Source organism: Pygocentrus nattereri, chromosome 17 (genome assembly GCF_015220715.1).
Source record: "Pygocentrus nattereri isolate fPygNat1 chromosome 17, fPygNat1.pri, whole genome shotgun sequence".
Taxonomy (NCBI): Eukaryota; Metazoa; Chordata; class Actinopteri; order Characiformes; family Serrasalmidae; genus Pygocentrus; species Pygocentrus nattereri.
This window is the reverse complement of record NC_051227.1, coordinates 25,098,658-25,111,468: the sequence shown is the minus strand read 5'-3', so window position 1 is coordinate 25,111,468 and position 12,811 is coordinate 25,098,658. Positions and strand designations below refer to the sequence as shown.

General features: G+C 36.9%; 2 protein-coding genes across 2 annotated transcripts; one reads left to right on the top strand and one right to left on the bottom strand.

Annotated features, from left to right (window-relative positions):
* Window positions 1-1,933: 1,933 nt before the first annotated feature.
* On the top strand, window positions 1,934-4,353 carry LOC119265792 (LINE-1 reverse transcriptase homolog). Its single transcript, XM_037546799.1, has 2 exons — window positions 1,934-2,954; window positions 3,044-4,353. Exons 1-2 carry the CDS (start codon window positions 1,934-1,936, stop codon window positions 4,198-4,200), a joined length of 2,178 nt encoding a protein of 725 aa, XP_037402696.1. The 3' UTR covers window positions 4,201-4,353.
* Window positions 4,354-8,884: 4,531 nt separating this feature from the next.
* tspan13a (tetraspanin 13a) lies at window positions 8,885-12,427 on the bottom strand. The gene is made up of 6 exons (XM_017696726.2): window positions 12,108-12,427; window positions 11,291-11,458; window positions 10,980-11,060; window positions 9,918-10,031; window positions 9,564-9,674; window positions 8,885-9,383 (listed from the first exon to the last, which is right to left on the bottom strand). The coding sequence occupies exons 1-6, from the start codon at window positions 12,168-12,170 to the stop codon at window positions 9,306-9,308; spliced, it is 615 nt and encodes a 204-aa protein (XP_017552215.1). The 5' UTR covers window positions 12,171-12,427; the 3' UTR covers window positions 8,885-9,305.
* Between the last annotated feature and the right edge of the window lie 384 nt (window positions 12,428-12,811).

The following is a 12,811-nucleotide window of genomic DNA, read 5'->3' as shown; positions in this document are numbered from 1 at the left end:
TGTCCTCACTATACGCTGTAGAGTCTTGCGTTGAGGGACCAGGTGAGGTTCTCTGCGATGTGGACACCAAGGAACATGGTACTCCTGACAATTTCCACAGCAGAGCCAGTGATGTTCAGTGGGGGTTGTCACCTCGCTCTCTTTGGAAGTCAACAACCATCTCCTTAGTTTTGTCCACATTCAGAGACAGATTGTTGGTTCTGCACCAGTCTGTTAGCTCCTGCACCTCCTCTCTGTACACTGACTCAACATTCTTGCTAATCAGACCCACCACAGTCGTGTTATCAGCAAACTTGGTGATGTGATTTGAGCTTTACTTTGCAGTACAGTCATGAGTCAGTAGAGTGAACAGCAGCGGACTAAGCACACAGCCCTGAGGGGCACTGGTGCTCAGTATATTGTTGCTGGAGGTGTTGGAGGTGTTACTGAAACAGGAGTGTGACGCTTTCTTTGGGACAGGGATGATGGCGGTGGCTTTCAGGCATGTGGGAACAACATTATACAGTATATAACTGTACTGTTTAAATAAAGTAGCTTGATCTACCTAAAAGAGCTTACTTATTATTATTAATTGAAAAAGTAATAGTAGTGGTAGTAGTAATATGACTACAAATAAATAGTATAAGTAGCAGTAGTAGTATTATGACAGAAAATCTGAAACTAATTGGTACAAAATGGTCATTTTTTATTATTTTTTTTAGCCCTATCTCTTCCATTGAAGCTTGTGTTAAAATGACTCTCAGGTGGATTTATCAACTCATCAGAAACTTTTGCACAAACATCTGGAATCAATGCCAGCTTAGTCCATTTAAACTTTCATAATTCTACTTTTCACGCAAATTGTTATGCTGATAACATCATTTGTAATGAAAAATGTTTTAAATATTGTTTTACATTAAAAAGGAATAAAAGACTCAAGCATTTCCACCAGTGATCTCAGACTTTTAGACCCAACTGTATGTGTAGTCTATATTGTAGACTCTTGCGTGACAAATGCCAAGCAGCCAGTAATCAGTCTTATGAGGGTCATTAGCATCTTTATTGATAAGCATCTGTTTACTTCCTCTTTTATGCTCTACAGTGATGTGGAGTGATAGAGAACAACCTAAGGACTTTGGCATTGTAGACATAAGCAAATATGGTTCAAAACAAAGAAAAGACATAATAGTGGGTTTGTGTTTACTGAAAATATAGTGTAAGCAGGCAATGTGCACTTCTGTGCAATTTATAAATAGGAATGACATCTACAGAAAACAAGAATTCAGAGTAATTAGTTGTGGAAATGTCCTTCTCAGAGGTGAATTTTCCACTCAAGCACCTGCTAGTCTCCTATGTCTTCTAGATTCTGTACTATTTATTTTTTTATGTTGTTAATATTAGTAAATTCTAAGGGATTAATTCCACATAAAGCCTTAATCTGTGTTTATGAAATAAACTTTAGTTATTTGGTTGTTAGAGCTTTGTCCCTTAAAAAAAGGTGACAGAGGGATGCCACAGAAGAACCACTTGGTACAGTAAAAAGCGTGTTTGAAAAAAGATATTTGAAAGTGTGAGAAACCTTTTAATGACATTCAGTGGCATTGAAAGTTTGACATAGTTCTAAGTGACTCTTTTATACCCTTATATAAGGGTATAAGCTTTTCTGGCAACTGCAACTTTACTTTTAACAATGTTAGAGTTAAATGTGAGTTGGATGTATTTTATTTTTTTGGAATGGCCAATGTGAAGCAGATATTCACTGTTCCTCTTTACTTTTGCAGTATTCTGGATCTTTTATCTGAAGTGGGCATGTTTTTCTTCAAGGGGTTGTAGTTGGTTGTATTACTGGGCTTGCTTGAGATGGATGTCTGTATGAAACTGTCTTCATGATTGGGACTCTTCTGTATGTTACAAAAACATTAGAGCTGGCCAAGAAAGCTAACAGACCCTCATCATGAATGGTGGTCCTAAGAAGAAGCAGACACTGACAGTCCTCTCATGGAATGTCAACGGTTTTTCCCAGAAAAAATCAAGCGTCTTCAATCATTTAAACCTCCTACAGGCTGATGTGGTCTTTCTTCAGGAAACTCACATAGGTCCTAGTGCTAACTCTCCTGCAGGAAGTATTCAAATTCAAAGTCTAGAGCATGACTATGACTGGGCTGTGTATACCGTATTTAAACGCAACTGCCGAGGAGTGGCCATACTGTTCAGAAAGGGCTTGGTGTGTGAAGGACTCAGAGTTGTTGGGGATGAAAAGGGAAGATACATGATTATCAGTTGCAGAATTCAGGAGCAGGAGTTTATATTTGCTAATGTGTATAATCCAACAGATGAAAAGATTGATTTCAACAAGTTCAGAGAGTTTCTCATCCCAGCCTCTGAATCCACATACTTTATATTTGGAGGGGATTTTAACACTGTTATGGATGCTGAGTTTGACAAAACATCAAGCAGTAGAAACAGAGGACACAGTGACCGTTTCAAAGGTCTTGTGAGTTTGCTGGACACCTTTAGCCTGGTGGATGTCTGGAGGTGGCTTTACCCTGAGAAAAAAATCTTCACGTACTTTGATGGGAAAGGAAAATCAAGGCTGGATTACTTTTTTATGCCAGTCAGAAGTCTGAAAAATGTGACTGCTTGCCAAATTCATGGAAGACCTCAGTACTCAAAAAGGGAAGGCTGTATTTCTGATCATGCTCCAATATCTGTTCAAATCCAAACTGGCCATAGGTGTCAGTTTTCTTCTGGGCTCTTCAAGGATGAGGACACAATGGAGCAGCTTTCAAACATAATCAGAAACATCTCAGGAGCAAAAAACATTAAAAAAGAAGATTTGTGGCCAGCGCTGAAAGTCAGGGTCACTTGTGAGACATTTGCTTTAAATAGAAGTGGAGATGACTTCAAATCACCAAGACATCTGGCTGGGATTCAGATGTCTCAGGTTCCTAAGAAGCAGCCAATGGAACAGGAATGTAGGTCATATTTGCTCTTCTGTTTTACTTAATCATATAACCATGTTTAATAAATTAAATTAATTTTCTAATTTCTTTTGATCTGGCAGGTTTGTTAAGTTCAGCGAACCACATTCAACTCCTACATTCACCAGATAGCTTGAGTGATGCTTCAAATCTTGAAGGATATTTGGATTACTTACATGAAACAAAAATGTTTGAAGACATCAAATTAATATTGAATGCAACACTAACTGAACCAGTTTCAAAGAAAGAAATTCTTACAACAATACTTTCCTTACGTAACTCTGAACATATAACACCGGATGGGCTTCCAGTGACATTCTACAAGCGCTTCGCAAGTAAGATCACTGGCCTTCTTCAAGTGTTCTTCAATCAAGTCCTTGACCAACAGAGCATCTTTAAGTGTATCTTTAATGAATCTTTCATTTCAGACACATTTTCAACGATGACATTGAATTTCAGCAACACTGATCATACCTACAGCAGTAATGTCCAACACTACAGTCCAGTCTTCATATTTAATGTAGACTATAATATTCTAGCCTTGATTCTTGCAGAGAGGTTGAATAGCATTATGGGGTACATGCTAAATCAGGGGAAAATCAGGCCACATCTGTCTGTTCAAGACTGCATTAATGCTTTTGTGAAAATCAGAGCAGACCAGCTTCCAGTGCTAGCTGTCTCAGTAAAAGTGGATCCTGGTGCAGTTAAATGGCCATACCTGTTCCATAGGTTAAAGACACTGAACGTGCCTGACAGGTTTAGATCTATGGTGAGATCCTTGATGTTGGAGGAGGGCAGGACATCTGATCCTCCAGCACGTGGACTAAAGGTGGGATGTCCACTGACTCCTTTATTGATAAGCATCTGTCTGATTCCTCTTATCCACTCGATCAATGAAGAGACAAGGCTTCAGGGAATCAGAATTAGGGGAGAGCACATAAAATCAGTCCTGGACAAAGATAGAGCTATAATATTCCTCGCAAACACCAATGAAGGTTTGGATGTTTTTGAGGCACTGCTCAAAGATTTCTTGAGAAATTCAGGATTTGTGATTGATGGCAGGTTCTCTGAAGTGTTCATAACAGGACACTCATGCTTTAATTTCAAGAAAGAGATCTTACAATCATTCAAGAGAACGCTGAAGGGATTTTGTTACAAAGGCATCCTTGTAGGCTCGGAGGATCCTGGCCTTGTTCAGATAGTAAGACATCAAGGTCAGTGTAACACTGTTACGAGCTGATGACATTCTTAAGAACTGATCTTAGAACAATAACAACAGTAAAAAGATATAATGATCCATTTAGATTAAACAAACCTTAAACAATGTACAGGGTGCGCCATTTATATGGGTGCTGCACATCTCGTATCTTTACAGCATAGACAATTGCCTTCAGATGACCCCAAAGATAAAAGTCTAAGGGGGTCAGATCGGCAGACCTTGGGGGCCATTCAACTGGCCCACGACAACCAATCCACTTTCCAGGAAACTGTTCATCTAGGAATGCTCGGACCTGACACACATAATGTGGTGGTGCACCATCTTGCTGGAAAAACTCAGGGAACGTGCCAGCTTCCAAAGTGGATTGGAATTTACTATTTACTATCCCATTTACTAATGTGCCACAAACACCAACCATTCCCATTTTATTTGGGTGTATCCTTATAAATGGCTCACCTTGTATTTTCAGGTATAAATGCAAAAAGGGAGAAGAGAGAAAAAAATGACATTTATTGATGTTTAAATAAAAGATAAATAGTTCGTCATAATGGTAAGAGCAAAGCTGCTGTAGTTCTTTGTGACAACTTAATTGAGAGCCTGAAGCACTATGAAAAGCCAAATGTATTCTGTATCAATCAGCGCACTCTGCTGGCTGGATTACATTCCACTTTGACTGCTTCAGTGCAGACTACAATCATTATACACAGTACATCACCATTAAGACAGCATTAATTAAGTCTGTATATATACTGTAGTAATATGTGGTTTTGGGAGCAGATAGATTCAAGTCTGGATTTTGTAGAACATGTTATTACAGCTCTGGCCTAAGTACAAAAATGGTCTTTGTTGGATCTAAATGAAATAGCATGTTGCTTATTTAACCTTTTGGCAGCAATAATTAACAGGTGAAGGCCAGTGCTCACTATAAAATTTGAAATATCTGGGTGTAGTTGCTGTGTAAGTCAATTTGTAAGATGTAGTGAATGTGCAAGTTCTGTGTGTGTGCTTCCTATTCTAAAGCATGAAAGACATATCAAATACAATAGAGAATGTATTGAGTTGCTGGTGATATTTGCCAAGTTAATGGCAACTTCAGCTAGCATGGCCATCATAGAATACTTCAGAGACATGCCATTAAATCAGGAATACAATTTATTGAGCAGACCTTCATCCTTAAGCCAGGCAGCAGAACCTCAAATGTACCCATACACTGGTTTATGAAGGCACAACATGATGGGCAACTCAATCAAATGATCTGAACTGGCTCCAGTCCTATAGAACTGGTATGGGACCTGAAAGAAGGGTCAAAGTTGAAAGAATGAAAGATTTAAGGATGATTTTTTTAGCACTTTGATACTCCATATGTTTTGTGCAGTATAATCTTTTCATTTTCAATTATTCAGAACAGACATAGTACTCTTTTGAATTGTACTGAAAATCTGCATTAGCACGAGTTCATTCATGAATGTATAAAATATTTGTTTAACTCAGAATAAATTGGACAAAAATATTGTGCAGTGTAGCATACATGGAGCAAACAGAACCCTAGGGATACATTTATAGGTGAACATTAAAGTAAATGGTGTTCTTTATATTTAAGAAATATACATTATGTTGCTTTCCATTTTCATTCATATTACTGTTTTGTGTTTCAACTGTAATACTTGTAAACATGTAAGCATTCTGCTGAAGAATTACCTAAAAAGTCATGTCTAAAAAACAGGCATTGATAAACAGGAGAGTTTTTTGGAAGAATTTTGCTCAATTTTTACACATTTAGAAGAATTCATTTGTATGAACTCTTTCAGTGGGTGGAACTGCTTGGTACACTTAAAAAATAAATAAATAAAAGTTTGTCCATTCATGTGGTCACATGCACGTTCACTGATTTTATTCACTTAAATAGATTCTTCAAATGAAACAATGCAAAGCAGAAATGTAGTTTTGATAAACAAAATCAACATTTTATACAGTTTAAAACCTTAACAACACTTCAGATCAACTCCTGCCTTTTTCTGCTTTCTGCACTACATTGACTCCCCTGTTATACTTCCTTTGAAGACCAGAGGTGGAACTAGAGTAGACAAAACTCATACTAAAGTTCAAGTACTGCTACGCAATTTTCCAAAAAAAAAAACAACTTCAGTAGAAGTACAAAGGCAGCAGCTCAAACACTACATGTAAGATTTATTTGTTAAAATGGAAAGAAGTAATATTACTGGGTCAGGAGAAAAAGAAACACACTAATCCATGATGTGCCTGGGCACATAATTTAAAAGTCATGATGTTCGGTCAGATTTCGTGGGAGTTTTTCCAACAATGTTACATATCTTTACATATTATGTGCACAGGCTCAAAAAGGAGGTACAGCTCGATATTTAAGTCTCAAATAAACAAAATCAACAGTATTCTGTATTATACAATATCATACATTATACAATATAGTACTATGCTATTATACTATGACAATATACATTAAACACTATACTACAACACCTATCTACAACAGTATTTTGTACATAGGTCACTTACATCCTGGGAAGACACATCCTTCACCAAGTTTTGATTTAGTTCTGTCTAAAAGCTCCTTCAATAAATGTGCAATTATCAGATTCATACGCTTCGCGAAGTGTGACGAAGCAGAAAATATTCTTCTGCATATTGTGTGCAATTACACATCTCCACCCAAGCGGGATCCCCAGATCCCCAAATCTTACACTCTATAATTTTAAGCACTGAGCAGAACTGAAGCAGAACCTAAAGTACATACAAAATCTATCAGCATAGGAATTGAAGTTTATTAGACAATCTTCTTTTCTTTTTGATACACTAAAATAAAATGCTATACCTTAAAAGTCAGAGGTCTGAACAATTGAAAAACAAATGAAATCACACACAAACACAAAATTAGTAGTAAAAACTGGTGATTGATTGTAACTGAGTAAAGAGTACTTATGCTCAGGTACATTTTCTAACAGATATACCTGAGTGTAAGTAAAATTATTATCATTAAATACTCAGAGTAGTGCAAACTCATCAAATTTTCACTCGACTATATGTAAATGCAACTAGTTACTACAAAAGACAGGTGCAACTCAGAGGTGTAGCCAAGAGGTGGCCAGGGGTCACTCTGCAAGAAGCATGGCTACACTTCTGGTCACTCCAGTTACAGAAAGTAAACTCCCAATCCTCAGTCAGCCATCATCAATAGAGCATCAATTACGCTTTATGAAAAACAGTCATCATGGTTGTTACCCATCATTTATAAAGCGATATGTTGTATTTAATAGTTAGCAATTGCTGTGATGGCAAACAGGTGAATAAATATCTTGGGTCCTTCAGCAGAGCTTCTGTGAGCTATGTTATGAAGAGGGCTGTGTTATAAGATAAGTTAACTACTGAAAATTAGTCAGCTATAATCATTTATCATGCTAACTGATTTTATTTTTGACAATTGAACACATGCATTGCTTTCTTTGTACAATGCTGTCTGTCTAGCTTTCTAATCATAACACACAGGTATGCCCTCTAGTGATTGCAGGCTCAATGAATAACATTTATGGCCTGTTTATGTGTAGTGCTTTTATTAAAGTTAACATTGTGCACTGAACAAAAATGATGCATTTAATTTGCTTGATTCAAATGCAAAATTTCCTCATGCATGACGTTACATCGACACAGTTTCTGTTTACTTTCGGCAATATTTGTATAAAGAAGCAATATTTTATTCATGTGGAAATGATGGAAAGATTTAGTTATGCATGAACAGTGCATCACATTTTATGTCATTTTAATACATCGACACTATTTTATTTATTTATTTTTCCTGCACTGTATTACCCAATTCTAAAACCTCTAGCTATGCCCCTAGTGCAACTTGTGCGTACCGGGCATACTGCAGTGAGTCAACACACTTCTAACAAAAGTAGTCCCAATGTATGTGTGTCATAACTCACAACCAGTACAGATATCAGAGCTGACCTGTATAATAAGACAGGTATTAGATGCCAGGTGCACTTAATGCCAATAGCTGTACCTATTAAAATGTCCCCTGAATCAACTAGAAGAAAAAAACTGTCTACTGAAGGTATTTATGAGAAATGTGTTTCCTCTTTCACCTCCATAATGAACAGCTAACTGTGGTGCAAATGTTCCGTAACCATTTCCGTTTATCTGGCTGAGTAAAAAGAAGGACTGTGGATACAGCAGAATCCAAACAAATGACGTAGCAGTTCCTGTTCACATCCTGGTCTGGTTTCACATGGAACTGACTGTGTGGATCTGTGGAGAACGCACGTCTGCACATACACAATGCTACACACAGTTACTTTTTATTCGCTTAAACATGTTAGAAAAAAAGAAAATATAAAACGTGGCCTGTGCAAAAGTTATGACACATTTTATATTTTATACTTTTTTTTTCAGAGACATTAAATGCAGCAAATAAATTGTGCACTTAAATGCCATATTTAAGTTTGTTCTCTGTGGAGGATGCATCATTTTCACTTGCCAACAAAACCTATTATTTCACAATGGATATTCAACCATTTGTATGCGATTGTCTATGAACTAATGAACCACATTCACTGAAGTGGGAGGTTGGGAAGGCAATGAGTAGTTTCCACTTACAATTCTCACAAAGGAATTAAGAAACAAAAGAGTTTAAAGATTTATGCATACACACAAAAAAATAGCCCCATCTCGATTTTCCATTTCTATTTGGATTTATCTCACAAAAGAATGAGGAACAAAATAAAAGACATATATACACACGTTGTTTTCTTGTATAACTGTACAAGAAAGGCGCAAGACGTCTTTCAGGTCATTGTGGATGAAACATTAAGGTCAGTGGCACCTAAATTACTAACAGGATCATGGTCACATCATTATTTAATTGTGATGCTCTTGTTGCAATAAAGTAAAGAAAGAACATTCGATGACAATTAATCATGTGACTATCACAACAATTGAAAAAAAGTATTTTTCAGACAAAACATCATTCATGCCTTTCCCTGCAGTCATCATGGGTTAAATTTAAATGTAGTCTAATGCAGTTAGCAGATGATACCGAATGTAAAGTGAAATAAAAGACTAAAGGAAATATATAATGGAAAGATTTCTTGAAACTAGTTCCTGCATTGTCCAGCACTTGACCGAGGGTCCTTTTGATTCCTGTATCTGTACGTCAGCCAAACACCCAGAACCTAAAATGACACAAAAACAAAAAAACAATAAGCAACAAGACAGAACACAAAAAAGTTTGAATGTATGATGACCAGGAGTTCAGCCCAGATATCTCTCTCTAAATCACACTTCATTGAGGAGAAGCATTATCTTTCCTCAGTAATGACAGGAAAACTTAAAGCCTTAAAGACCTCACCCACCTCTGTGAAACTGAAGAACAAACTCATTCCTCCAACAAAGTGCAGTGCGTCATCAGCATAGGCTTGAATTTTGACTGAGCATGGTTCACAGCTTTTTTCTCTGAAACAGTCCTGTAGTTCAGAAAGGCAAATTATGGTGAACTACTATGGTGAAACTACAGCTGTAAACATCTCATGATGAGTGGACCAACGGCAATACTATGTTCTACAAATAGCACATTTGTTTTTACATAAATTAACATTCTGAGCTCAAATTGAAAAGCTTTAAAAAAGACAGTTGAAATGTTTCAAGTACAACTCTGCACATGAGATGGCAGAGGGTTCTTCGAGTCAGGAGAACGAGGTTACACCTACAGCTTCACATGTTCCACTGTAGTTGACACTGGAGAAGTCACAGCAGTTCAGAGTTCTCTCTAGATCCTTCTGCATAGACTCAGACTTGTTCCATCCGATCTCCAGAAACAGATTCTGCAGGGGGGAGAGACCTCGTCAGGAGTTGGATTAATGTAATACTGTTATTAAATGTTATCACTTGTGCCACACACATCTCCATTTCTCATACCAGTACACTATTATAAATGAAGGTACTCTGCAGGTACAGTTTTCATTCTTCAAGGTACAAACAATGTAAATGGGCCCTCAAAGGTACAACAGTGGTTTTAAAGTCCAGTCATTTACCGTAAGTAATTTTTTTCCTAGATGAAAAGTATGTATTTGTATCTTTTCATTGCTAATATTTTAAAGCAGAACTAAAAAGTAAAAAGCCTGGAGAGGAGACCAAGTGTATGGAGTCAATACAACTTAAATATAATTTCAGTGGGTTAAAGTACAGTTATGTTACCTGACATTAAGGAACTGAGATATAGCCTTGAGGGTACCACCCCAGTGGCAAGAGGGGTCCTGCCCCAGTGACAGTTTTGTAACTTCTGTGTTACTTAATAATTACTCTATCATTTTGCATTGTTTTCCATGTAGTTACTGAAAAAAGCTCTGCTCAGAGCAGAAAAATAACAAGGGTGTGGACATACAAAGCATCTTAATGGGTTAATTTTAGGAAGAATGTCAAACTGCTATTTATTTACTCCTCAGAAAATAATGCTAATACTTCCCCATGAGAATAATTAAAATCATATCAGGTGGTACGTAACCAGTTGCAGTCACGCTGTTCCATCTAATTATAAAACAAAATTTCAAACCATCACATATCTGTATCGTACAATATCATACTGTTTGGTTGATTCAGCACCTGGACTGCCTAACTGTTGCTCCCACCTTTTACTTTATTATAAGATTTTTTTTAGACCAAAAGGACCCCAGAAGGAGAAGAACATCAACTATCTATCTTCATTTCCTTCACTGATATGTGTGGGATGTACTAAGATGTTCCTAGTATGGTTTTATACTCATTTGGCTTACCTGTTGTTCCTTATTGATGGCCAGGCAGGCACATGACACTGAGAACTGCACAATGAACACCATGAAGAGGATGACCATGTACTGAACAGGACACAGTTAAGGATCTTCTACCAAATAAAAGTCATTTATACATATAGTCAACAGAAAGACCATAGACATATATATATATATATATATATATATATATATATATATATATAATCTGTTAACAAGGCAGGTCTATAAGATCAGTTGGTGTATCTCCTGAGATAAATATGATATTGAAGGTAAATCACATCCCTTTTGAAGAAATAGTTCATTCTAAAGGATACAAAGAACAAGAGGACTTGATGATGCTTTAGAGCTCCACACAGACCCACAATTGCCACGATGAAGAGAAAGAAACCCACTCCAATGACGGCAGCTATCACTTGGAAACTGGAGACCAGGCCAAACCACTTACCCCAGGCTGCCACCGCAATCATGAGCAGACTCACCAGCTGAACAGTTTTAGAGATAGGTTACTTATTAGTACATAGCTTTGATCTGATAAGGCTTACATTCCACAAGTAATAATGTAAGTAACTGGTGTAGTGATTTCAATGTAGTATCAAAACTGAAAAGTTTTGTATTGTAATTTAAAACTATATCAGTTATATATTAGGCTCTTTCAAGTCTCTCATTGTCTGTTTTTAGATGATCAAACTATATTCATCTGAGTGCTTCTATTTTTGTGTTGTTTTGTAAGATCACTATTTTGCATAATGACATGCTTCTTTAAAATCTTTATTTAGATTTTTTTCTTTGTGTTTCCTTCATGTTAAGAATTAAGACTTTTTAACACATACAACTGAATTGAATCTTAACTGTAGAATCCGACATTATATTAAACCTGACTGTATGTGTATCGTTACAAACATTATTATTATTATTAGTAGTAGTAGTAGTATTGTCTTTAGTGAGCACGAATGTGTAGGTAAATTAAATCACAAAACTACTTTTAAAAATATCTACAACGGCAACCCACCAAACTACACGCCTTTTATAAACACTGTAAGATGCGAGACGTTCCCAGAGAACTGGAGACCCAGATGAAGAGCCGTCTCTAGAATAGCTGGAAAACACAGACCGCTCTGCTTCTTCACTTACCGCGTAAAGAATGTTCAGCGCGCAAAGCGCATTTTTAGAGCAAACGAATCCCCCACAGCCCATCCTGAGCGACTCCTCCGGGCTAAAGCGAGAGCTGCGGCTCTTCCTCACAGCTCCTGCTCAGTGAGCTAGTGCAGTCTGGGTTCTGCGCTTCCTTCAGGATCGAGCAGATCAGAGACACATCCAGCAGGAAAACGGCGCGGCTGACTGTAGACGTGTAATCATAAAGCGAAGTCCTGCACCAGATCACCGTTCAGAGTGCAGCGTGTTATCTCACCGGCGGACATCATAAAATCCTGTTCTACCGGACTGTGGATCACGCGAGCTTCCAGTTGATACCACTGCATAAACAAATAGTGTTTTCTATGATTAATTAATAATCTATGTTCATTAGGACTTATTTGTAATTAAATAACATTATTATTATTATTATTGTTATTATTATTATGCCCATTTTTAAGAGAATATATTGCCATCGTGTGGCAGAACCGCAGAATGTTCTGTTAAATGCCTTCTTAAGAGGAAGCCGAACTTAGGACCCCGTGTACCTAATATAGAAGTACCAGACAACAATAACAACACAACAGTAATAATAATAGCAATAATAATCATAATAATAATTATATATAAATAATTTATTATTATAAATATAATAATTATTATATAACTAATGATGATGATGATGATGATGATGATGATGATGA

Bases quoted from the DNA above. Each gene is read 5' to 3' on its own strand.
- LOC119265792 (XM_037546799.1), top strand. From the start codon at position 1,934: ATGAATGGTGGTCCTAAGAAGAAGCAGACACTGACAGTCCTCTCATGG. The intron at 2,955-3,043 runs GTAGGTCATATT...TTGATCTGGCAG, and splicing joins GCAGCCAATGGAACAGGAAT to GTTTGTTAAGTTCAGCGAAC.
- tspan13a (XM_017696726.2), bottom strand. From the start codon at position 12,170: ATGGGCTGTGGGGGATTCGTTTGCTCTAAAAATGCGCTTTGCGCGCTG. The intron at 11,459-12,107 runs GTAAGTGAAGAA...AAAACTGTTCAG, and splicing joins CGCTGAACATTCTTTACGCG to CTGGTGAGTCTGCTCATGAT. The intron at 11,061-11,290 runs GTATCCTTTAGA...TGTCCTGTTCAG, and splicing joins ATCAAGTCCTCTTGTTCTTT to TACATGGTCATCCTCTTCAT.